The 26,811-nt window shown below is 38.7% G+C and overlaps 2 protein-coding genes across 3 annotated transcripts; one reads left to right on the forward strand and one right to left on the reverse strand.

The window, feature by feature from the left end:
* Positions 1–7,189: 7,189 nt before the first annotated feature.
* On the reverse strand, positions 7,190–22,415 carry LOC111322768 (WD repeat-containing protein 91). Its single transcript, XM_022925935.2, has 16 exons — positions 22,264–22,415; positions 21,141–21,405; positions 19,554–19,676; positions 18,388–18,604; positions 17,596–17,782; positions 15,742–16,042; positions 15,011–15,043; positions 14,676–14,719; positions 13,866–13,960; positions 12,981–13,077; positions 12,051–12,145; positions 11,293–11,491; positions 10,984–11,092; positions 10,150–10,262; positions 9,237–9,449; positions 7,190–8,946 (listed from the first exon to the last, which is right to left on the reverse strand). Exons 1-16 carry the CDS (start codon positions 22,384–22,386, stop codon positions 8,788–8,790), a joined length of 2,373 nt encoding a protein of 790 aa, XP_022781670.1. The 5' UTR covers positions 22,387–22,415; the 3' UTR covers positions 7,190–8,787.
* Positions 22,294–26,022, forward strand: LOC111322736 (protein D1). 2 transcript variants are annotated; one of them, XM_088731599.1, is made up of 5 exons: positions 22,294–22,341; positions 23,155–23,208; positions 24,285–24,354; positions 24,866–25,079; positions 25,519–26,022. In XM_088731599.1, exons 2-5 carry the CDS (start codon positions 23,182–23,184, stop codon positions 25,646–25,648), a joined length of 441 nt encoding a protein of 146 aa, XP_088587725.1. In that variant the 5' UTR covers positions 22,294–22,341; positions 23,155–23,181; the 3' UTR covers positions 25,649–26,022. The 2 variants fall into 2 exon arrangements, with proteins under 2 accessions (XP_088587725.1, XP_022781636.1); XM_022925901.2 differs by lacking the exon at positions 22,294–22,341 and adding an exon at positions 22,531–22,830.
* The last annotated feature ends 789 nt before the right edge of the window (positions 26,023–26,811 follow it).

The raw sequence follows: 26,811 nt of genomic DNA on the forward strand, positions 1-26,811 counted from the left end.
TTTATTAGTTAAATTGTGATTATAAATAAAGATGTTGTTGTTGTTATTCATGTAAAGTTTTCTTTTCTAATAAACTTAATTCGATGATAACGTAGTTTAAAAAAGATGTTAACATACCTCTCCACTTTAAGACACTTTTATCATGTGATCTCAGAGGCACAGCATACCCAGTAGAAGGTTAATATTAATGATGGAAATTTCGTCAATCTAAAATGTTAACATTCGAATTAATTCTAACTGCGGTTGACTAACTATTCATGATGCCCTTCCTTCAACAAATGCTCAGAAGGGCTGTAACTGAGGGTATCTCTCTTGTCTCATTTATCCTCCGGAAGTGACAGTGTTCCGACAAAGGGGATTACCTGCGGAAGACTTCTCTTGCTTTTGCAATGCGAGACGTGCGTTGTCTTGTGATTGCAACAATAATTTACCAGAGTCTATACTAAAGACTTCCTGTCGATCAGTTATTGTTGACTATAAATCGAAATAATAATTGAGATCGCAGTGTCAATTCTTCATCAATCATTTTTGGAACCGAAAATGGCATCCGATCCTCGCCTCTGATTTAGTCTATGTCAGGGGTCTGCATCAAAGAGGATCCACAATAGGTTTGGCGGGATGCGGGATTTGGCTATTTTTCGTGGTGATATTCGGGATATGAGCTGAAAACAGAAGCGGGATGCGGGAATTTCAACAACCAGTGGGAGCGGGATTTCCTATTTTTATGGGGATTGGATTCGGGAATCGTAAGGAAAAAATAGCAGAATACGGGAATTTAGTTTTGTCTTGACTACAAAGATTCATTAGCGTTGACTGAAAAAAAATGGTTCGTAAGTGTGTATACCGTCTTTGTAGTCAAGCTATGAGTGTCAAAGGAAGTGAAGCCTGTCAAATTTTGCCCATTATCACTTTTTTGCGTTGTTCGTCTTTTCCGGTTTTACTATTTTCGCCGTTTTCGTCACTCGGAAAGAGGTATCAAATCACTGAGGTTAGAAGTCACGTTCGTTAAGATGTCTGAGATCCTGCGCTCATTCCTGTTTTGTTGACGGATTTGAAAACAAAGATCGACAGGATCCAACTTCTGTCATGAAGCTCACAAATCCAGATTTTACTATCTATCATAGAAGTCTAGACTTTGTTGACCACACCATCATTTCCGAGATTGACCGTTTCACAGAGCACAACAAAGTGGGTATGTACCCAAACCCCATAAGCATCGCTACTCGTCCCTACGGAAGCCTGTTATTTCTCTCACTTAACACAGTCACTGGTTTATCGAGTCTTTTTATGGCACAACTTCATAACCCCGTCCAAAAAATTGTAAAGCTTAAAGGAGATTTTCTCGCCAAAGAAGTCCACCACGTCAATGACATTGTATTCATGGTTGGGAAAGGAGGCCCCATTATTTTTTATGAGCTAGAACAAGGGGCCGTGCGTGTTAACCTAGGATAACTGCGTTCACGAGAAGATGTAGTTCAGAAAGCCAGCGAGCTTGGACTATCTGCTAATGGAACCGTGGCAATATTAAAGAATCGAATCGCCACGCAAGTTAAGAAGATCGAGGCAGAATACCAAGAAAGAGGGCTTTCCCCTACTGCTATCAATTTCTAGAGTACCTCCGGCGAGGAATCTCAGTTTGAGGCACTACACGTCGTAGATCCCTACATGATCTACGCAGCATGTAAAAGCAAGCAGTAAATTTTTGCCGTTACCTGCTCCAGCGACGGACATTGGCTTCGAGGAGAGGCAGCAGCAGTTGTAGAGTACCAAAACGAATGGGGAAACGTCGGATCGATGGCCATCTTAAATAGTGACATTTATATTTCTCACCGTCAAGGAATCGAGAAAGTTTCATTATCAGCATCATGATATTTAAGAGCACGGATTATTTCTTCCGGTCCAGACTACTGTTCCTTGGCTCCCTCCATTGCGGTTTACAAAGATGGTTTGGTATATTCAGATCCGCAATCGCATCGCATCCTGCACTGGATCAGAAACGAGGAAAGAGTGAAGGTGTTTGCAGGTACCGGTGCAGAGGGCACCAGAGATGGCTTGGCTTCGCATGCTGAATTCTACCAACCTGCTGGATTTTTGTGTGGAATTTGACCGTGTCTTGTATATATGTGATGCCTGAGCCAACTGTATCAAGGTATTCACCACTCTGCATGAAACCGCTGCATTTCTAGATGCAGTCAGAAAGATATACAAGGCTTTCTCCGTCCACGAGAAGCATGCACAGTACGAGCTTTGCAATCTACAAGATGCCGTTACACTGCTTAAAGAAACGTTGCAATATCTTCGCCGAAACGAGGCCTTGATTCGCGGTGAAATCCAAAGCTTGCCAAGGTCCCTTAAAGGACCACAGGGAAATGTGGCTGAGAAGACAATAGAGTCTGTTTCATTGTTGCAGTCTGGCCTTCAGAGACTTTATGACCTGTTAGCGCCAATGGGTTATACTTGGACCAACCTCCTGCGCTGCATGACATTAGATGTAGAAAACTGTCACTCTGCGGTCCATTAGAAATCACCTTTATGCACTGCCCTTGAATATACCAGGAATTTCGGAAACGCTGTCAAGGAAAGTATAAAGAAGACAACAAACTGGGCGGCATTTTATTATACCAACCCAAAGTCGTGGTATATCGTTCCAGACCGCGCAGCGGCACTCATTGGAATTTCATTAGCACCACAACTTCCACCTGGGGCAGTAAGTGCCCAAGACGCCCAGCTTATGAGGGAAAGGGCACATACCTTTGGGGCTGCAGTTCGTTAAAGAACCGTCCGACAAGAAACGACCATGGCTAGGGCTGTAACGCTCCCCGATTTCTTGTACGAGAAAGACATTGTGCCAGGGGAAAGCGTTGACCTAACAGAAGATGTCGCCTTCCTGACGAATACGATACAAGTAGCAGTGCGGAAGAAGAAGAAACCGAAGACCAAGTAGGAGAAGGATCTGTAGGGGTCGCCACTTTGGATGGTGAAGCAAATTTCCTGCTTGGAAGGGTGTCCGCATTTGGTCGTGCTGTTAGATTTAATAGCAGTTTTATGTTTTCTTAAAAGAGACCAGTGTGTTTATATACAATTTCCATGTCCTAAACTCAATGTAAACAATTGACAGAATTGGCTTCATCGCCTGATGGAAACTAGCAGCAAAGCAGTCGAATCTTCTTAAGACAGACAGATAACATCAATCTATCTAATTCCAAGAATACTGGACTTAAATTATCGAGGTAAACATGCATGTACCGATGCGAGAACCCAAAAATAATTAAGCAAAACAGAAAAGAAAGTTATGGTCGCTAATTGTGATGTTGAGAACCTGGACCATCAAAACTGACAACTGATAGAAGGTAAGTCATAACGCCAATTTCAATGATTAAGCAAAACATGTCAAAAATCTCGTAAAAAAATGGGGCAGGATCGGGATCCGGGCGTAAAAAGGGGCGGGATGGCGGGATTGAGAAGGAAAAAAGGCGGGAAAGCGGGATTTGAGAACCCCTATTGTGGACCCTCATCAAACCTATCCCTCTAATCACTGAAATCTTTAAGAGTGGCCAAGTGTGTGAATTCTCACTGAAATTTCTCTAATTAGCGAGTTAAGTCTGATGTTTTAGAATTATTGAGGAATATTCCTACATTACAAACGACATGTCAAAATTCGCGTAGTCGAGGAGTGTCTAATAGGTCACTTATTGCGAGGTGTGACGGATGTGGAGTACACATCAACAGCTTTTTAGGGAAAACCTACGAAAAAACGTACTCCATTTAATCTTGAAATGGGAGGAAGGATGAGATGTGAAGTCATCCTTGTTGAGTGGAGATACTCAAGTCAGACACGCACTACGGAAAATGGGAGCCCAAAGCTCAGCGCGCTGCGAATTAATATTTGGTATATACTTCATGGAAGGCAACCACAAATGTTACATATCCCTCCGGGGGTAGTTTTGAAAACGAAGACCCCGAAAACGAATACCTAAGACTCCTTCGAAAACGAAGACCTCCTACCAAAACGAAAACCCATTACGAAAACGAAGACCCAGTAGGACAATCATTCACAGAAACCGGACGTGTGTAATCTTTTTCGATGTCTTGCGTGCGTTAACTCAAAATGCAAAATTATAAGACTTTTAGCCACAATAACAATAAAATAATAATAATAAATGCTTTATTTAAACTAAAAAAAAACCGATCAGCGAAATCAACATAGAAAACGCTGGTATAAACCGGTGATCAGTGCATATAAATACTTAGTCTATTAAAAAAAATACAATATAGATACAAGTTAAGATTAACTGAGAGAATCACCCCCCCAAAAAAAAAATCTTATATGCTACATTTGTGTTGTGCCTTATCTGATTCTAATAGAAGTTTAAAAGTTTTAATTTTAAAAATTCTCCGCGTTTCGCAAGCACGCAGTTCCTTGGGGAGGTCATTCCATTCCTTTGCAGCGGGATACTCGAATGTCGACTGGCCCATAGCTGTTTTGTATCGTGGGAGATGGAGTTCCTTACTATCTCTGAGGGCTTTACAACGAAGTTTTAATCTCAATACAAAATACCCTTGAAGTTTCCTGGGACAGTGATAATCATTTACTAGTTGGAGAGGAAGATAGCGGCGACTATTGAATAATGTTAACAGGCCAAGCCTCTCCCTCATTGACTGTGTGCACGTTAAGTGATTTACTCTTAAAATGATTCGCATTACTTAGTTCTGCAACCTTTCCAAAAAATCGGAGTTATTCTTAAAAAACACGACCTTTTCAGTTCTCTTGATTTTGTAGTCTGTTATTTTGTATTTAGTTATCTTTACCACTTGCGCTTAAACTGTCACGCAACGTGTTCACCGAGCCGCAATTTCCGGGCGATACAAAATAACAGGCTACAAGATCATGAGAACTGAAAAAGTCGTGTTTTTTTTTGGGGGGGGGGGGGGAGGGAGGGGTCTTCGTTTTCGTAATGGATCTTCGTTTTCGTAGTGGGTTTTCGTTTTCGTAAGGGTCTTTGGTCTTCGTTTTTGAACCTACCCATTCGCCGGGGGTATACATATATCTTATTAACCAAGCGCGAGGGCCGTACTGGGAGAATATCGGCCCGAGGTCTTGACAGTACGGATCGAGCGTAGCGAGGACCGTACAAAAAAGATCGAGGGCCGATATTCTTCCAGTACGGTCCCGAGCAAGCTTGGTTAATAAGAGATGTATTACACGACTGAAGTTCAAAGGGACACAAGTGCGGCATCATTCGGGACCATTCGGGACAGTGCCCGGTCCAAAACTGAGAGAATATTGACCGGCAATAGAGCATTTTGATTGGTTGATTTTAGTTATTGGCCCTCTGACTTCCCGAGTCGTGTAATAATTCATACTAGTGTATCTAAAAGATACTTCACTTACTACACCTACTATACTTACTACACCTACTACAATTACTGCACTTACTACACCTACTACAATTACTATACCTACTACATTTACCACACTTACCTAACTTACTACATATGCTAAGAATATATGAAAATCATATGTTTGAACTGCGGTTACAGAAACGCATAATTTTATGAGAACGATCTTCGCAGTGAGGAGCACTATTTAAGCAATAGTAAAATTAAGACCTAAAAAAAATTCAGGCCTGTACGGGATCATATGCGGAACTTACTATACATACTACGCTTACGAAAGGCTTACTTGCAATACACCTTTTTAAACCAAGTTACATTACACTTAGGCTTTTATGAGGTATACCATCGGAGAGATATGCAACATTTAGTAGTTGCCTTCCATAAAGTATACACCGAAAACTTGATCCAGTCACGTAACGTGCTCTTTGTCTTTTCTACGTGTTTGGTTAATATATGAAAAACAGGGTAACGATAGCTATGAGCGCCCCGTTTATTAACCGAACACACAGGACAGGCCTAAGAGAGAACGCGTTATACAACGAAAGCTAACAAGAGTTACCAAGAATTCAACTAACGCTTAATGTCATTGTACCTTACAACCATGACCGAATCTTGAGTACAATTCAGGTACATCCACTAGCGTGAAGGGAGTAACTTTTACACCGGAAGAACTCTTAAGAAATCTCTTAAAATCACATAAAAATTTCCCTGCTATCGGTTACTACTGAAGCATACAGCCTCGAGAGCTGGTTAGGTGCATCTACTGTTTTCAAGGTTGAACCAGCGGGCATGATCATTTACGGAAAAGTGACCATTTTTGCCTCATCATTCCTCATCTCCTAGAGTTCGTGAGGCCTTTAAAAGCGACTACTTAGAATCAAGTACTAGGAAACTGTGCAAATAGGGACCTTAAGCAACCACGACGGCGACGGCAACGAGGACGTGGAAAAACAAGAGATGTAATTGGCAGGACAATAGCCCAGCACGTGCATTTTGAAACTTTGTACATTTCTTAGCCGTCCAATGCAGAACAACAACGTGAAATCACCAAAATCTGCGTCGTCTGCGAACCGAAACCGCGACGGCAAATTATTTTAATTTCCATTAGGAACTCAACGCTACTTTTATACGTCATGCTGAAGTTGAGCTGTGGCGCCGTATGAGACAGTAAGCTCCTGCAGCCATTTTTGAAATTCTAACTAAGAGTAGAAATTCATTTTTTAATCGAAGTCTTCCTTGGCGTTGCCGTCCTGACTGCTTGAGGTCCCTAATACCTTATTAGGACGGAGGGGAACGCCGGAAGTTACTTTATCATAAATATGGCAATTTGCGGAACCAAACAAGCGGAGTAATTCACTAAAATGAAATCCATACATACCAAATGTGAAATAGGGAAAACGCTTGAGGGTAGTTGGTTGAAAAGAAAAAAAATTAAAAAATCAAATCAAATTAAAGGAAAATTAACGAAAAACTCTTAGTAAGAAAAGTATATTGAACTTTACTTGTACATAAGCATAGAAGTAAAACGAGAATTACCTACTAGTCTTAATCTACTTGCTACAAACACTTTCACTTGCTTTATCTCTTGTTTGCAATTGAATACTATTTCTGAACAGAGGCAATTTGTGCAACAAACAAGGATAGTGATTCTCTGAGTGAAAAGTAATGGGAAGGTTTGATGGTAGATTGCTAAAAAGATAATCAATGTAAAAAAAAAAAAACCCAAGGAAACACCTTACCAGAGAGAGCTAAGTATATTGAACTTAACTAGTACAAAAATGCATACCAGTAATGAAGAAAATTACCTACTTGTTTTTATTTGATCCACTTGTTACAAAAATTTACCTTTCACTTTCGTATCCCCGTGTCAGTTTTTTTTAATCATAATTATAATTCATTACTGTTCTTCAAAAGAAAAAAAAAATATGTAACTGTCATACAGTATATGTCATTTCAATTGCATATATTATTCACCCTGTGGCGATCTTTTGTAACGTTGTCGACATTTTTAACAAAGGACATTTTTTTCAAATAAGAGTTACAATATCAAATTATAAAACGACTATTTTACTTTCGTCCGGCGCAAAAATCAGGATATTTTCAATTGCCATTTAAAAAATATGAGGGGAAAACAATTTGGATACAAAATGAAATCAATTCTTAGCACAGTTCAAATTTACAATATACATCTTTCGTATCCCCGTGTCAGTTTCTTTTTTATTTCTAATCATTCATTACTGTTCTTCAAAAGAAAAAAAATAATAATATGTATCTGTCATACAGTATATGTCATTTCAATTGCATATATTATTCACCCTGTGGCGACCTTTTGTAACGTTGTCAACATTTTAAACAAAGGGTATTCATTTCAAACAAGAGTTACAATATCAAATTATAAAACGACTATTTTACTTTCGTCGGGCGCAAAAATCAGGATATTTTCAATTGCCATTTAAAAAATATGATGGAAAAACAATTTGGATACGAAATGAAATCAATTCTTAGCACAGTTCAAGTTTTACAATATACATCTTTCGTATCCCCGTGTCAGTTTTTTTTATATTTCTAATCATTCATTACTGTTCTTCAAAAGAAAAAAATAATAATATGTAACTGTCATACAGTATATGTCATTTCAATTGCATATATTATTCACCCTGTGGTGATCTTTTGTAACGTTGTCGACATTTTTAACAAAGGACATTTTTTTCAAATAAGAGTTACAATCTCAAATTATAAAACGACTATTTTACTTTCGTCGGGCGCAAAAATCAGGATATTTTCAATTGCCATTTAAAAAATATGATGGAAAAACAATTTGGATACAAAATGAAATCAATTCTTAGCACAGTTCAAGTTTACAATATACATCTTGCAACTTGGGCTGACTGTGGACGACAGAAGGACTAGTCTAATGTGGCTTGTATGTAACCCCACCAACCCTCTCTCGGACGTCTTCTCGAGCACAGGGAGGGATTGTACGGGTATACGAAAGCTAAAGAAATGTAACCTTGAGGATGTTTAGTAAGGGGCCGACCCTTTAACTCTTAAGGGTAGGGGGGGAGGGTGGTGGGTGATTTTGAAAAAAAATTTCCCGCAAGCGCTTGTTTGAAGAGAAAAATTGCATGCAGCCCAAATGTAACGGGAAAAAGAGAGCATTTAGAACAGAAAAAAATATCCTGCCCAGCAGTTGCTAGAAAAAAAATTCTTGATGACCAGAAATCACCCACCCCACTCCTCAAAAGTTAAATGGTCCGCCCCTAACTTGAGTCATGTCCCTTGTAAGTTTGACACCATCTTGCATTTGTACGGATGCGGTATTAAAGGGTCGACTATCATGTTCAAAAAGGTAACAAACCAGTTCGTTAATTTTAAAGCTAAAATTGATCGTTACTGTTTTAACAAAGATGTGACTTGTATTGAACCACCTACGAAGCCAGTAAGGCATGTGTAGCAGCTCATAGAGGAGCTCCAGTCTACGCTCACAACTGGTGACTTCTGCTCTGCTGGTAAAGTTAACGCTGGACTCAAACCCTGGTTCTTTTCGACCTGCAGAGTTAAAAAACGAAGTTAATTTTAAGAAAAGAGAGAAATGAGGAGAGAGGAATAAATGGAGGCTCAAAAGATTGAGTGGAGGTGGGATGGCAAGAGAAGAGAAGAGAAGAGGGAGAAATAAAAGGAGTTTGGTGAGAAGAAGGTCAATGGGAAGAGGGAAGAAAGGACGGATGAATATGAGGAAAATTTACGCTGTTACGCAAGGAAAAAAAAAAACTCTACTTCCTAAATGTCCTCGTTTCCATCGTTTTACGCGGTCACGTATTTAGCACTACACAACTTACTTTATATACCACTCCACACTCCGGTCCACAGGAAAGAAGATATTGTCCTTCAGAATCAAAAGCAAACATCTTGCCATAAGATGATGGTGAAGTCATGTACTTGCACTTGCTCTGTAAGACGCTGGATTTGTCTGCATCGCACCACACTGCCCCGTCGTGAATATCAACGTCAGTTATTTTTTGACCCATGCGATGTAAACTCCATTGTGAGAACTACGAGAGACAAGAGCTCAATTATCTGAGTATCAAAATCTCTTTGCTAGATTGGCTCGTTAGGATAGAGAGGTCTGTGTTGGCCTAAGAACTGGGCCATAAAGGTGAAGATTATCCCAGTTTAAGGGGCACGAAGCGAACAGGAATGCTGCTGCTGTCATAAAACCTTTCACTCCCAAGATCTCCTCAGTAATTCTCCCTTCTGTCTGACTTACAATTCTTATAGCGTTACTTTGGAGAATTTGGTATTGGATCAACTAATAATCCCCTAATTGATATATGTCTTTACTCTCATAACTTCTCTACTTTATATTGTATTGATATGCAATACAGTTGGATTATGGGAAAAAAACGTTGGTTAACGGTGATGATGAGACTTTCTCAGTTCTGCCCTCATAGATACTACTATAAAAGCTCTTGATGGTGTAATGTTCTTGAGCAAGAATCCTTTCTCTTAAAGTGCCCTTTTTCCCCCAAAAAAAGAATGGGAGCCAGCCAAAATATTGCGTAACTACTGGTAATGGAGTACAAAGGTGTCCAAGTTCCCCTGTATCAGTGGAAACAAAAATTACGTTCCGGCTCTAATTATATTGGGCAAATAGTGACATGAAATCCCCTGGACAATTTAATATCTTGTGTGCAAGCTACGGTCTTCAGTATCACTTAGAAAGAGTCGATTGTATCTAGCTTAATGGCTTACCTTTCCGTCTGTCCCCATACTGTAAGCGGTGGTTTCGTCCGCACTTAACTGCATTGAACATACTTCACCTTCATGAGCTTGCCAACCGATTAAACAGTCATAAGACCTCATATCTGTATTGGGTAACAAGATTGAAAAAAAAAAATTTTACCGAGTGTAAAATAACAGTTACTTGAGGCCAGTTGAGGACCTCACAACACAATGGAACAAGTGGTAAACACCACAGCGTACACTATTGAGTTATGGATGCACTTGGGAGGTTGGCTAAGCACTCAAGAAGCTAGAGTCGCTCTCGGCTATCGCCTCGAGGGACTCTTACTCTTCTTTCGTGCTTAGCAACCTCCCGCGTGCATCCATAACTCAATAGTGTACGCTGTGGTGTTTACCATTTGTTAATTTGATAATAAGAAAAGGAAACCTCTTGTATAATAAAACTTTTCATGAGGAGGAGGAGGGGAGAGGGAGGAAACAGATATCACGAGGAGCAACAGTTTCCATAACTTGTGAACAAAATTTTTAAGACGCGAAGGCCGTGACATTCGACATGGAACAGTCTTTACGCCTTGCAAAAGTTTAAAACTTTTTTCCGAAGGGTAATCCAGAACTTTTGTCCTTAATCTCGTCCGTTACCCACGGTCCATTCTTTACTTCGGTGTCTCTTCGTCTCTCTCAACAAACAAAATCAAAAGTAATCATGCGTAGAAAACAACTGCAAATATCATGCTAGGCTCTTTCAACCCAGCGAGAAAACGAAAATCGAGCAGCAGAACCCACACAAATACCTGAAATAAAATTCGACCTTTATAACACACTGCACCGCGTGAAATAACTCACCAAACAGCCGTATCATGCCATCCGCTCCCCCTGATATACAAAGAGTTCCATTGTGGTTAAACGTCGTGCAGTTTATACAAGTCGGCACCGGATCGAGGGGAAGCTGGCGCTGAGAAAAATAAGGAAAATTACACAAAAATATGCTTTACCTACCAATGAGGATTGGAATCAAAAAGGTCCGAATGGAAGAGGTAGAGAAGGTTCCCTTCCCTCCTCCAAAATAAGAGAGAAAAAGTCATGAAGTTGATGAGAGGATAAAAAGAATTTTGGCCTTACTGCTGGGAGTCGCCCAATTACCAGATAACATACCTCAACCTTCATGGCTTTCATATCCCAGCACTGCAACACACCCGCGCAGCCACCTACACTATTTGACGTCAGAGAGGACATTTCACTGTACTTTGAAAACGACTGGGATAACCTCAACGATGACGTCAAAGATTTCTTGCTTGCTGCCGCTGAACACACAAAAGATCCTCCGGTAGGACTGCACGACAGTGAAACTATTCTAGAAAAGACAATCAATTTTTGGTTTCGTGTTTGTTTCTTCCTTCGTTCATTTTCTGGTATAACTAATAAAGACTTCTTTTCAGTCTTTACATTGACAAGTTTAGCATGGTGTTCGGAATAAAACAGATACGACTCTTGTATGTTAGGTCATGTATCTTGGTCTGTTCTGGAGAAATCCCAATATTTTCATGTCGAAAATGTAAACCACATACCTGGTTAATGCAAAAAAAAAAGTCGATACACAAGGAAGATCGAGTAACGACAAACCACCTTTCTGAGCAGCACGTTCGTGTGAGTGAAGGTCTTGTTACGTACCGTGTGTGTATAAGTCATGTCGGAAAATGATAAATTTTGCATCACTCTCCATGGTGACCGTCAGAGTCTTATACCGACCGAAGTGAGAGCTTACAATAGCCATTTACCCTTCGTCCATAATTCTCTGTGTAGGTACTCTACACATTTAACTACTTGTCGTGTTTGCTTCAATCCAACAGATTGAGAAAGAAACACTAAAATTATATCACGACATTAAGAAAGGGTGAATTCCTTTAGTTCACCTGGGATACTGAGAGTCAGTCGCGACATCGCAAATGGTCTTTTTATTTTCTGTGTCAAAAAATCGAACTTTCCCATTTCCAGTGCCTAACAGGAGCTACGAAAAAAAGAAAAACCAAAACAAAAATTTATGTTCATAATCTATAGCCTTTATAATTTCATTGTTCTATTAACAAGAGACCTAACATGGAAGTGAATAATCACTATCTTTAATAGCGCCAGAGAAAAAGTATTAAACAGAAAAGTTAAATTTTGTGGCGGACGGAGACAGATGGCCGAGTGTGTGCGAAAATGAAGTCAATATCACTTTAAAGGTCCCAGTAGCATTTGATAGGAAGTCATAATTTGAATATACATGAGGGAAAATTGAAAATGAAAACTACAAATGATTAAAAACTATTAGAACGCTTTTCGATCGAGTCCCATTAAACCAAAACCAAAGTAACCACAAAAGCCAATCCGAGGAAAGGAAGATATCTTTTAAGAGCCAATCAGAACTCGTAGTAAAATCAAGGAAACTGCCTAGAGCGCGGGAAAACGCCAAGGACCAAGTCGTGATTGGTTTTAATTTAGAATTTGATTGGTTGAGAGAGTGGCGCGAGTTTTCTGGACCAATCGCAGAGCGAACGGAAGTAAAACCAAAGCAATCCCGAATTACTTTCGGCACTCAATTGAAAATTGCGCTGTCATGAACGCATCAGTTGTGAGCTTCAACTGGGTTGATATACAGGTACTTTTCAATTCAATTCCTGCGAGTCACCTGCAGAACCACTATACGGAGCACTAGCAAAACCAAGCGTATACGCACGCCGTAAAGCAAATTAAAAAAAAAAAACAAGCTTGAAGCAAATTATACCTACTTTTCATATCAAGTTTTAGGAAAGCTGGGTTACAATAATAGCTGCACGAGTAGAAGCTTGACTTTTACCTACCAGTCTGTCCGGTTTCGGAGCCCACTCCAGTGACAGCAAGGGAGATTTACACATGATGGTGCTACTGGTGTGGATGTCAGGATGGTTTGTCCAAACCCTAATCATGAAAAGTTAAGAGGTAAGAAGGGAACATCTCACTGACTGCCCTTATCTTACTGGAATATAGTGTTTCCAAGTTCATGTTATGGTTTGTGCAATTCTACAGAAAAAAAAAAAAAAAAAAGAAAGGAAAGATACGAAAACACATTCACAAAATCCATTGAGGAGTTAAATGTTGAAAAGAAATTTTAGGCTGATCTTAACTGTGCATTTGCGTAATTAACCATGAAGAAAATCATTCAATCAAGCTCTACCCTTTACAAAAGGGGATAAGTTTCTAAAGAAACTGTAGTGCTGCTTAGGTGAAGGGGGGGGGGTGGGGGGTGGGGGTATAACAAGGTAATTATGGTTTTATCAACTGAGTTGATAATGTAAATTGGCCACCGTGAAGAGTTTCAAAGTTGACGTTTCAAGAGTTAGTTCTTCGTCTGACTTCACTCTGGCCAATTGACATTATAAAATCAGTTGATAAAACCAAATTTACCCTTTACACCCTAACATCAGCATCCATACTCTCCATAGTGTTCTCTATACATTTCCTAAGGTGCTGACAAGGAGAATTTGCTTAACAATCAAGAGCTTCTTTAGTTGGTGATCTTTTCCTTTATTCTCTTGACCTTAAAGTGTGATTTAGGGGTAACTTTGTAAGGAGAAATTAGATCCTGGTCACTCTTAGGGGTAAAAGAGTTAAAGACCATGGGTAATCGCAAAAACAATTACAAATAAATACAAATAGAAAGGGAAACTATCACCATACACCACCGAATGCATGCAACGTTCCCCTACTTGACAATCCCATCAGCATCAGCGCTTCCAATCATCCTTCCACTGGAAGAAAACCTGCAGTGTACGATCGCTGAGTGATGTTCCTTGTAGACATCCTAAGAATAAAATATCACTGAGTTGGAAAGGGTGGATCATTCACTTTTGTTATTCAAGCAGAGGTTTTTACAACCACCATTTCCTTATGCAGCATTTAAAGTGACATTATTCCTCTATTGATGACCAAGGGCAAAAATATTCTGGACACTGATCGAGCTGTCTTTCAAGTACAAAGTCCACCTCCAGTCTTCCCCTCCCCCCCCCCCCCCCTTCTCTTATTAATTCTTTGGAAGGAATTATGCCCTGAGGCTCTAACAGAAGCTCCCAGCTCAGGCACATGTTTACCGTGTTACCAGATCACTCTACCCGCCCTGAATGAATTCCATTCTATCGCATAGCTTGTCAGGAGTGTCTGGTCAGTAATCTTTGTTCATTTCATTAGAGCTCTATTAGAGTCCATGAGAAAAGCCACTATCATCCAATGGACCGCTGTGAGATCTCAAAGGTCATCATTTGTTAAAAGAAAAGAAAAGGAAAAATTTAAAAAGGAAAAAAGATCTGTGAGCAAAACTGGAATACAGAGGAGTGCAGGCACCTAGGAAGGGGAGAGGAGGAGGGCATAGATTAAATCGAAGACCTGCAAACCTGGTTGGAATGGGTATGAAATTTAATAGTACCAGTCATTCTTAGGAAAGGTACCATAAGTTGACAGAGGTGCTATTAAAAGTTGTTGATAATGTTGGAATGCTAAGGTCTAACATCGCTGAGAAATACCTGGCTAAGAAAAATAAAATGCTTGGACTTGTGGTCACCTGGCCCTGGAAAAAACACATTTACAAAATTACTCAGCAGGTAAGACATACTTTAGTGTACAGGGCATGTGATTTATAGCTCAAAGAGAGCCGTAACTTCTAAGACTAAGAAAAAATAAGGTATGATTATTCCCTCTTCCACAGCACATAGCCATATACACTTATTTTTCATATCAAACATTCAGAGACAGGTGTTCTCTGATGTTCAAAGCTTATACATACATGTATACCTGCAGAATTACTAGGAAAAGTAAGCTCCACTGTACTTACATAAATCCACATGAATGTCATGCTTACCTTGAAAATGAACTGTTTTAGAAAGTGCATCTTCTAAAATTTACAAAAATAACAACATGGATGGTAATTGGTGACAAAACATAACTATAATAACAATCATAACTAAACGTTACTCTTTATTCTGTCTCTGTCTTACAGCTGTACTGCAGCACAGTTATAGCTTTATTATTGTCAATTCACTGAGAGTTTCTGAGAACAAGCATTGTTTATACAATACCTGATGATAACAATAAAAATACTGTTTACTCTGACTTGTCAGAGCAGTTTTCATTTGACCGTTGCAAAAACCAATGAGAACTCAAAGTAAAAACAGGCAAACTACCAAAAGCACGGATAAATACATGCAAGTCACAATTGTCTTTTTGTTTGTAGTCTGATTGGTTTAGAGCATGGTGCGAGTTTTCTATACCAATCACTGACCAAAGAAGAAGCAGAACAAAAGCATTAATTCCCAGATTACCTATGACAATCAACTGACAATTGCTTGAACTTAATCCCTCAAAGACCACAAGAAAAAAAACAGTCAACCTCCCCACAATGGCCACCTTGAGTACAACAGGAGAGGCAGTCATTATAGACAGCTATAACCGGTAAAAATTGCTAGTTAGTCACTCTTAGGGGTCTAAAGGTAAAGCTGGTATGCTGAACTTTGGATTCACAGTTGTACAGATGTTTAATCCATAACAGAAGAGACTCCCACTAACTCCTTATCTGCATAGATCAATGGTTACCTGATTTGTCGTCTGTAAACTCCAACTGAGTTCCTTTCAGCTTTACAGGCAATGTCTTACTCCTGCGGATAGCACGTCCAAACTTGTCTATGTCGTCTTGGCCTTTAGCAGAAGATGCTTCCAAGCTAAGAGTTTTTGACAAATAAGATTTTGAGGCCTTAGCATCCTCCTCGTCACGCGTCAAGTCAGTCTGAACTTCAACTTCCTGACCTTGAGGTTTTTCAAATGAAGCAGCTACTACACTTGACTTAAGCTGCTCTTCCTCCATGAGTGATAGCTGCTTTTGCTGTTCATGCAATTGCTTTAAAGCAAAAGAAAACAAAAGTGATACAATCAACTCTCTTATAATAAACAACCATCTTTAGTGCAACTGTGCTTAGTTAGCTCTCATTGTGGAGCGCTGGAATGCTGTGCAAGAGGTTGAGGGTTCTAGCCCCAGAGCCGACCAACACTCAGTGTTTAAAAATAAATGAGGAGAATGTACTGCTTTTGCTCTGACATCCACAAAAGATTACACATTCTAGTCTTCTCAGATAAGGATGATAAATTGTAGGCCCTGTCTTCTGTACCTTCTCTGTACTGATTGGCAGGGTACAATAAAGAACCCATGCACTTCTCACAAAGATCAAGTACGGAATGTAGCTCCCAGTGTTGTGGTCTGGCCTTGTTGATGTTTATACACGTCCCCATTAAAACTGGCTTCAACTGGGCCAGCCTGACTAAATATTGCAAATACACACATACATACAACTGCAAGAAAAGTGGTCACTTGGGGGTAGTGGCTGCTGGAGATACAGCTGTACAGTTAAGTAAAAATCAAATTCAAAAGTCAAAAGCTGGATGGATCTGCTAATCAGTTGAAATAAAGCAAGTGTACTGTGATCCTCCTCTGAAAAATTCTCATTCTACAGTACAGTACTGAATTATCATACAATTTACACCAGTTTGCAACTCTCTCATTGGTTTTTTCATTTTCATACAATCAATCAAAATTAAAATTGTTAAGTATATTCCAGACAAGGGAAATATTAAATGTTCAGTTCATATGTGTTTTCAATTTAGAAAGGCAATAAGATCACCAGATTCTATTAGAGGAACACTCCTTCAGATTCTCTTAATTGAGACAAAGAAAACCATAAGAATTTGAAGATTTGTACCCTAAGAGATTGTGGCTATTCAAGAAATGTGGGCAGTGAAACAATTTTTTACAAAGTGCTCTCTGATAAGAACTTGGCACTTTAAAAATAAAGTAGTCATTAATGAAGAGTTGACTGGATTTTAGCACACTTTGGAAACATGCCTGGTACTCGATGCAAATTAAATTTATTCCACAAAATTCATTTAATAATAGTAATTTGCCACTGTGCTGTCAATATAAAAGATGACAACCTTATAACAACTTGTGATTGACAAATTAAACTCCCACTTCGCCATCATCCGATTTTGTCAATCACCCGTATGATTACAAACTGAATCATATCCACTACAGTATCCAAAGAAAAACAAACACATTAATTTAAGGGAAAATGCCTCCAGTGGAGACAATGTCTATAACTACTATTAATTGATTAGAAGTGCCACTGAGGCCTATTTAAACTATATAGGGTTATCATTAGTAGACCATTTCACATCAGCTACTTTGTGCATTGTGAACAAAGACAGAAAATAAATATTATTTTAACTTGTCTGAAAAACTTGATCAAATATGTCCTAGAAAGCTGGAAATCAAATTTTTCTGAGGAACCATGTCTCTGCACACCCCCATGTTAAACTCAGCCATCAACTCAATTCAGAAAATAAATTATTATTAATTTAAAGTAATTAAAGAATTTAGGTTGCCTAATTTTCTCTAACCTGTAACTGCTGTTGCTGTTTGATTATTTGTTGCCTCTTAAGTTTTACTTGTGCTTGATCCTCTTGAAGCTGCTGTGATTTTAAATCTTTTCCCTTTTTGTTCTTCTCTTGCTTATCCTTGAACATTTTGGTAATTTTTTTTGACAATGAAGAAGTTGGTAGAAACTTACCAGACTGAGCTTGTTGCCTGTGAAAAATATTAAAATCACAATAATATTATCATGACTTGAAAATTAACCTGCCACTCACTCAGATTTTGTTTGTTGAATACAGCTAATCATTTCACTCATTAAATATTCAGAATTTTGTTTGCAAGTACACAAGGCAAGGTGACTCAACAACATCTTGTAATTTTCTGGCTTTTAATATAAATCCAGAGGATTTGTATGTCTGCAGGTACAAAGATATACATATGGTAGCCACACCCCATGGAAGAAGAATAATTATATTAAATAACTCTTCCTAACTGAGTTGAGGTCTAAACAGTAACTTGAGTATCAAGTTTTTTCTGCTCTGATTTATGACCCAATGCAAAGCACAAAGGCCATCAATCTGGGCAGAAAAACAAAGTTTTGCGACTTAAAGTACAGGTCAGTAAGATATCTACAATATCTCTGGGTTCAAATATAGCCAGGAAGAAAATTTCAGTTTGATTAACTTTTAAATTTAGTCGGCCATATGGGGAAATACTAATCACAAAATTGATCAATCATAGTGTATATATACAAACTGAGAGATACATCTACACTGGTCAGTAATAAACATTTATTTTACAATTATTGTAGGTAATACCTTGGGACAACTTGAAATTCTTCCATATCATCCTCTTCAACAGTGGCAGCTCTCCTCCGGCTTTCTGAAAGCTCTTGTTCTAGTTTGAATTTCTGACGCTGTAAGTTTGCTCCTTCGTCTGCCAGTGATACTACCTGCTCTTTAAGCTTCAGGACTTCCTGTTCCAACCTGTGCAACTTTCCTTGTTCCTCGTCATACTTAAGAAGTGTTGGCATAGGTTTAAAGCATTAAGGAAAAGTTCCACCGATCTGACTGTGTGAGAACAGTTATGCAGAAATTATATCATTTTTAAAGTCACATTGGAGTAAATCATACAGAAATTGCTGCTAAGACATTCTAGGGGCTACTTGCTAGTAGACATCAATTGGTAAAAGGCTAATCAGGAATTGCTTATTACAATTCCTTAGACAACAAAAACAGATCACAATGCTCAGTGAGCCTGTCAAAGAATTCAAAATGATATCTGAAAAGGTTTTTGGGTAGAGATGAATCTGTGACGGTACTACTGGTAAGTGTGATTCAGCCTTTTAAGTGGACAGCTGCAATTGCCTGCAGAAATTAACTGATACACTGTCTGTGACGGTACTACTGGTAAGTGTGATTCAGCCTTTTAAGTGGACAGCTGCAATTGCCTGCAGAAATTAACTGATATACTGTTGTGGAAAAATGGTAAAGATCAGGGCTGTGGTCTAGCAGCACCAGGTGGCCCATGACACCTTACTTTTGCTATTGGGGAACTCAGGAATCTTGGTTTTTGCATAAAAAGCACATACTGGGCACCCTGGATTTCACAGTTTCAGAGTACTGGGCTCCCTTCAATTTTTCTTAGAGCACAGCCTTGAAGATTTTGTTTTGATGTTGGTATGTTTTGAAATTGCTGTAAAAAATCAAATAACAATAAGACTAACACAATGATTTTCTACCAAATTCCACAATGCAGTAGCAATATGCCAACTATGCCTACTCCAATTTCAGTTACAAAGTAAAATACCTAAAACAAAATATTCAACATTTTTAAATGTTTACATTCCTGCGTAGAAGAAGGAAGGAACAGCAGGCACAAAAATGAATGAGATAGTAATATTATTAGCTTTATTTGAATGAAAGGTTAGATTTGTTGTACTAGTAATTAACATGATATTTCACTTTTCTGGTGAAAAGGATATGCAGGTGATGGAACAAAGTAATCAGAAAGTTGTAAAGTGAGAGTAAAAACGTCTCCTGCCATGCCCTCTGAAAGTACATCTCAAATAATCCATTCTGATCAGGATTCTTGATGAAAGGAATAGCTGAAAAATAGAAAAATACAATCATGTACATCAAGAATCTTATTTCAGTACTATACACTACTGAATTATCAAGTTGTTTTAGGAGAAAGGGAACCAGTTTTTGGCAGGACTTAGAGGCAAGGACAGTACAAAACTTTTTTCACCAAGGGCCACTGGAAACTAGGTTGTGCCAATTGATAATAATATGGGGAAATTTCTGGCACAGTTATCATCAGCTTGGTTACAGGAATGCACAGAGTGCTCTCTTTCAAGTCTGCTGGGATGAACTGATAATGATGTAAGAAAATTTCTGACAGTTATCAAAGGAAGATGTCAGTTGCAAAACCACTTGATGTTGTTAAACTAAAAAAAACTTTAATTGTAGAATAATACAATTAGCGGTTACTTATTTAGAGAATGAGTCTAGTGGGTACCATAATCTACATTATAACATAACCAAAGTAAAGCGCGCGCTCTGATTGGTCAATTTAGCGTCCCCCATTTGCCCATGGGTGTACGCTGCTGACGTGAGCAAATGCAAAGACTATTTTTACGCGTGCGCTTGTCTTTTCTGGTCGCGTAAGATTTGTTAAATAAAAGGGAACTCTTTAGCTCCAATGTATCAATGTTATGTTATAAAACAAATGGTAAACACCACAGTGTACACTATTGAGTTATGGATGCACTTGGGAGGTTTGCTAAGCACTCAAGAAGCTAGAGTCGCTCTCGGCTATCGCGTCGAGCGACTCTTACGCTTCTTTTGTGCTTAGCAACCTCCCGCGTGCATCCATAACTCAATAGTGTATGCTGTGGTGTTTACCATTTGTTAATTTTGGTTACTTACATCTGGGCTCAACACTAACCTTTCAACTACACTGTCACTAGCCAAGTGGCTAGTGGCATCTTAGATGTTGTGACAATCTCAGTTTGTTTACTAGCCAAACTGGCTTGTGGAAATCAAAAACCACTCGCCAAAACTGAATTTCTACTAGTCTGTGGCTAGTTGGCTACCGTCAGTGTTGAGCCCTGTTACATATTTATGTATTATCAAGCTCTGTATTGGGAAAGTTTTGACTGAGTACTAAAACACAAAAACCAACATCATCACAACAAAGGGCAATAACACCAGAAGCTTAACAGAATTACTCTGTAAATGCAAACAAGCAAACCATCTGCAATAAAAGTCAAAAACATGCTGGTGACTGCCGGTCACAAGTGATTTCAGTATTGCATCTGATTGGTTGAGAGAGTGGAACAAGCTCCAGACCAGACAGAGGGCAAAGGAAAGCAACTGTAGTACAAAACTAGATTGTTACTTGGACACTTTATTGAAAAGACTGGTAAGTCCAAAACATGATCAGGACTCACAGAAAAATTATTAATGTTTTAATTTGCCCTTTCTTTAACCTTGTAAACCTTATCGATGGTAAAAAAATACAAATATACAATAATTTCTAAACAAGATTGGACAAAATAGTGACTCACCAAACCATTCTCTCCACTCTGTTTGTGTCTGTAGCTCTGCTGTATACTTCTCGAAAAACTCTACAACCTTGTCATTTTTGGAGTTCTGAATGGCATGCACAATGTAAAACCGCAAAAGACACATCTCCAGCTTTTTGACATTAGAATTGTGCTGATAGTCTAACCTCTTGAAGAATCTGTCATTTAAATACTCCCAGTAGTCTCTGAGGCCCGTAATGTCATAGCTTAAGATGTACTGATACAACTGATCCACAATTTTGTCCACCTGAAATAGGGACAATTGTTAAGCTTTGCCACAATAACATCCTGGGGATAGGATTTATCAAGACTTAACTTGTTACATGTACATATATCTTGTGACGACCATTATTTTATTTAAACCAGACAATTCACTTTTTTCAAATATTCCCTAACAAGACTATTTGCACAATGATTAGACTTGAAACCAGTTTTTCAGATTTTTGATATGCCATTTCCTTTATTCATGCACCGGCACCATATGCCCATGGTGCATAGCCTTCCCAATCCCTGTAAAACTAACAAAAGGGATTGACACTAACAGTAACCAACTAACCACAGACTAGTAGAAATTCAGTTTTGGCGAGTGGTTTTTTATTTCCACTAGCCAGTTAGGGCTAGTAAACAAACTGAAATTGTTGTAGCATCTATGTTGTACTTGTCACTAGCCACTTGGCTAGTAAGTTGAAAAGTTAGTGTTGAGCCCTGCACAATCGTCATTTTTTTTTTTTTTTTGAGCAAATTAGAGATGACAATTTACCCAATGCTCATTCCTCGCCCTGACAATCTGAAATATGTGCCAGTGACATGTGACATGTAAAAGTAAAAATTATTACCACGTCATTTATATTCTCTATTTTTCTTTAGTCTGAACACACAGCTGAACAGGATTGTACATAAGCAAGGTAGGTAGATCTGATAATTTGCAAAGTTAATGAAAATACGCCGCATGAATTTCTTTAGGTCTGGTAATTGGGAAATACAAATGACCTAAGCACGAGCTGCCCGGAAGTTTTATACTCGCGAAAATGAAATAAAGATTACTTAACGTCTATTTCAAATTATGCAGAATAACAGCACGTAATACCTCCTTAAAGTAGCTTACCCTAAAGCTTTTGTCCTTATCTGCTTTCAGATCCGACTCAAAGCTTTTCAAAGTGTTTGAGAATCCACGAAATACAAGGTATTCCTTGATAACATCGTCTAGCATCGGCACTGCAGCCGCCATTTTTATTGTGCCTCGTTCTGATGTTACCCGGACAGCGGCGAAATCGTTCACGACCACCGTGACCAAATCTATTACATAATATTAATCGCCTCTTTTTTTTTTTTTTTTCTAAAATTATACTTAGCACTACTGAGCATTCTTTGCTAGAATTTAGCCAGCTATAGGGATATCCCCCTCATTTCCTTTTCCCGTGTCCAGGCAGTAGATATAAATTATGTTGGGTGAATTTAAACACCCAAAGCCCCCTACCAGCGAGAATTGTTCGCATTCTTTGCAGACCGCGCGTGACTCGTAACGACAACGTTGCGGACGATCGAAAGTTGAGGTAAATTTCTTTGTTCCTCGTTCCTTGCTGTGAGGAAAGCGAACCAAAATATTTCAATCATGGAAGCCCATGCAATCGCTCCTGATGTTGTCGATGTGATTCCAACACAACTTGTAACGGTAAGCCAATGAACAAAATGTACTTACAGTGCAAGCAACTTACACAAGGTTACTGTCCTGGCCCTACTCTCCTAATGGGGAGGAAGAAACAAAATAATTGTCTTTCAAGACAGTTCTCTTAACTGTTAAAAAAAAAAATGGGTAAGACGGTGACTCAGGCGTACGATTGAAAGACGATATTTATAGACCTCTTCACACGAATGAGTTTACAGCGGTGTTGAGAAACAATAAGTAACGATAACTTGTCACATTTGAACGACTGGAACAATTCACTCCATTGCAGTTCATTCGAGTTCACATTCCTTCAATTGGTTGATTTTACAGGTGAAATATGGAGACCTGGAAGTGAATATGGGAAATACCTTGACTCCAGCTCAGGTAAAAATTTAAGTGCTTTGGGAAAGTAGGGGGTAAATTATGCAGAACTGCATATGCTATTTTTGGTCATTTTGGGTCCAAAAATTATTTGGTGGAAAGTGGGCTAAATTTTGCTCGCTGAAATTTTTTGATTTCTTTAGTTTTCCAGATTGGTTTGAGATTTATTCTTTTAGAAATCATCTTATGGAACCCTTTCTGCATTTTCAGCGCAACACTGTATTGTACTGCTTCGCTGGTTTTATTGTACCAGAAAGAAAGACTAGCTGCTATTGTGTTTGCTTCAACAACAAAAATTGCCAGCGCGAAAAAGGGAATTTGGCATTCGTTGCTTAATAAGAGATCCAAATAGAAAGCACAGACCATTTGAAAACTACAGGGATGTTATTATAACACTGCGTATTTCGGGGCATTCTCGAATAATAAGAATAATAACTTGTATTTATAGAGCGCTCATGTCTTAACCTCATGGCGCTTTACAACACTGTACGGGGGACTTCACCAGACTGCTAAGCAGTTTACAATCAAATGAAAGCGAATATAACAGATGCCCCCTCCCCCCTATTCCCAGTAACCAGGCCAGACCACATCACAGTAATCTCGTGAAGTGGGTTCTTTAACGTCCCCTGCCTAACCAAATTAACTAATTAATAGTTGCCGGAGACAAGACCTCCATTTATTCGTCTCTATCCGAGAAGACTAGAATATCTAACCATTTCTTGATTGATGTTATAGAAAGGTAGCATATTCTTCTCAATTATTTTAAGACCCTGAGTGTTGGTCTGGCTGGGGCTCAAACCCTTGACCTCCCGCACAACAGTCCGGCGCTTACCCAATTGAGCTAACCAGGAGGTGGAAATTCTCGAGGAGGAAATCCAAAATAACAGACTCTACTCTGACCTTTTTCAATATTGAATTATGCAAAGATTTGATTAATAGCTGGTAGCGAATCTAATTTTGAAATACCCCTACATATTACCTTGAACCCTAAATCTGCAAAAAAAGTATTTTGGCAAAATTTAAGAGCTTGAGATAAAACAATTAATGCTTTTACACTCCTCAATGTTCTTTCCTTTCAGGTGAAAGACCCTCCAACATCAGTTTCATGGCCTGTTGAAGAAGGGGCATTGTACACCCTTCTAATGACTGGTGGGTTTTATTTGATGTAGTGATGTGATAATTGTTACTTTTAAGTTAAAACTTCTGAGTACAATTTTTTAGCATTCCTTTCCCTAACATGGCTGATATCTAAGCAACCACTTTTTACCTTGTCACCAAGGCTACAGAACCCATAGCAACTCTGAAACGGCACTCTAACTCTGAACCACTCTGTGAACTTAACTGCAACTTCAACCAGGACATAGTTAGGGAGTCTTTTTATAATCTTTTACATAGTTAGGGAGTCTTTTATAATCTGTAAGTAAACTAAGGCTTGTAAAATGACTCCTTGTGAAGTCTTACAAGAAAGAAATAGCTTGAACAGGTTACATGACTCCTCTGTGGAAGAATGAAGGACAACTCTTGAACTGGGTATGCATTATAACAGAGGAACATTATTGAAGCAGCCTTATCTCTCCATAACTTGACCTAAATTACATGAACCCATAAAAAGGAATATCAGTATTGAAGTTTATAAATTTATTTTAACAATGTCCGGCAGATCCTGATGCACCTTGTCGTGCAGAACCAAAGCTCCGTGAATGGCACCACTGGATTGTTGTGAACATCCCTGGTTGTGTTATTAGCAAAGGAGAAGTAAAAATGGAGTATATGGGCTCTGAACCACCAAAAGGAACAAAGCTACACCGCTACACCTTCCTAGTGTACAAACAACCTGGCAAAATCAACTACATTGATCAAGCTGTATGCAGCCAGTAAGTATTTATTTGGTAACATGGTTTTTTTTCTTTTCTTTGTTGAAATTTCAGTCATTGCTTTTAATCCTGCCCTGCAATAAGGTAATGTATACCAAGCATTAAGATTGTTTTCATGTGCCTTCAAAATATTTATAAAATTTCTGCAAACTTAATCGTGAGCTCTCCAAAGTATAAATCAGTGAAAATTTGAAGCCAAACTGAAAATTAAGTATTGCTGAAAGAATTAGTGTCAGGTGCATGATTGTGTCAAATTCCAGTTTTAATTGTAACCATGGCTTCGAAATATAGACTTTTAAAATGTTCTAATACATGTTCTATTTGAACTTCAGAAAGATTAAAGGATTCCTTTCTTCTGAATTTCAATCTTCCCTTCTTGTCTTTTCACTATAAAGTAGCTTTTTGAAGTTCATCATACTCCATCTTGCATAATTTTTAGGCCTGGCTTTGAGCGTTCCAGAAGAAATGCTCGTGAGATGGCTGCCAAGTACAACCTTGGTAACCCTGTGGCAGGAAACCTTTTCCAGGCAGAATATGAGGAACCCCAACCTCATGGGTGTTGCAAATGAGGATTGGATTTAGGTCAATGTGCACTTTAACCTGATGCTTAACATGGCTGCTATCATTATGGTACATGGTCTGATGGCTATATTTCTCTATACTCCACATATATATTTTAACTCAAAGTCAGATTCCTTTGGTGTTCATATTTGTTGAATACCTAATTAATAGTGTTAGTTTTTGTGGCCACATATAACTCAAAGAAAAGGTACCAAGAGGTCATAAGCCACTTGTCATAAGTATATGGTTATAAACAAGTTTTCAAAGTCAAGCCTTGGAAGGGTCAATAAAGACATGGTACTTAAGTTAGAACTGCTTTGAACATTAGAGCAAATTATAAAATGCATCAGAAACTCAAACATGAATTTGAAACAAGTTGGAATGGATGACACTGGTGGATTAAGAGATAGTGCTATTTAGTGGAAATCCTTCGGATGATTTTGATGCAAATTCAGTTTGTTGCTTCCCGAAGTAACTTTGATACCTAGTTCGAGGTACTGTACGTTACGGACCATGTTTTTTCAGCGCGGATATTCTTGCCTGCGCGCTTCGCTCTTCGGTCAAAAATTCGAACGGAAAAACACCAGGCTCTGTAAGTTATAATACGGATGGAAACCGAGTTATTAGAATGAAAAAAATTTTCTTACAGCTCTGTTTTCAAATAGAAGGGGGATATTTCAATTCCAAACTGACTTTTCAATTTTGCGAGTCCTACAGTGAAATACGACGGGCCCGCTCGCGCACGTACTAGCTGAGAGATAGAAGAATCGTCATTGTTATTAGAGCACGTTCAGTTTTGACTTACTGTTGCGATGCTGTGAGCGAAACCAAAGTCATACAACATCCAATTAAAACAACGGGAGGATATGTAATCGACCTGAAAATATATATATATATTAACATGCGAACGAACGTACAACAAGTGAAGTTGGTTTTAGTGCTGTATCTTATTGGTTTAACTGATTTGAGAGGGACTAACGTTACTTGAAATTTCTTGGAACCAATCACATACATCTAAGGCGGTAAAGTAAAACGAATGGAAACTCCGATTAATTTAGACATTCAATTGAAGATTGCCATTCCTCTTTTCTAGCAGGACAAGTTAAACATAGACTGCTCGCACTTTGTTTTCCGGGGTTAAAAAGAGAAGAGACTTAAACAAGAGAGGGTG

This window comes from Stylophora pistillata, chromosome 1 (assembly GCF_964205215.1).
Source record: "Stylophora pistillata chromosome 1, jaStyPist1.2, whole genome shotgun sequence".
Taxonomy (NCBI): Eukaryota; Metazoa; Cnidaria; class Anthozoa; order Scleractinia; family Pocilloporidae; genus Stylophora; species Stylophora pistillata.

What these genes read in the sequence shown, in the direction of transcription:
- LOC111322768 (XM_022925935.2), bottom strand. Translation starts at nt 22,386, where the DNA reads ATGGCGGCTGCAGTGCCGATGCTAGACGATGTTATCAAGGAATACCTT. An exon ending in TACTTTGTTCCATCACCTGC is followed by an intron (nt 18,605 to 19,553) that starts ATATCCTTTTCA and finishes AATGCTTTAAAC; the next exon opens with CTATGCCAACACTTCTTAAG. An exon ending in ACTGACTCTCAGTATCCCAG is followed by an intron (nt 11,492 to 12,050) that starts GTGAACTAAAGG and finishes TGTCTTTTCTAG; the next exon opens with AATAGTTTCACTGTCGTGCA.
- LOC111322736 (XM_022925901.2), top strand. Translation starts at nt 22,771, where the DNA reads ATGGAAGCCCATGCAATCGCTCCTGATGTTGTCGATGTGATTCCAACA. An exon ending in TTCCAACACAACTTGTAACG is followed by an intron (nt 22,831 to 23,154) that starts GTAAGCCAATGA and finishes TTGATTTTACAG; the next exon opens with GTGAAATATGGAGACCTGGA. An exon ending in ATACCTTGACTCCAGCTCAG is followed by an intron (nt 23,209 to 24,284) that starts GTAAAAATTTAA and finishes CTTTCCTTTCAG; the next exon opens with GTGAAAGACCCTCCAACATC.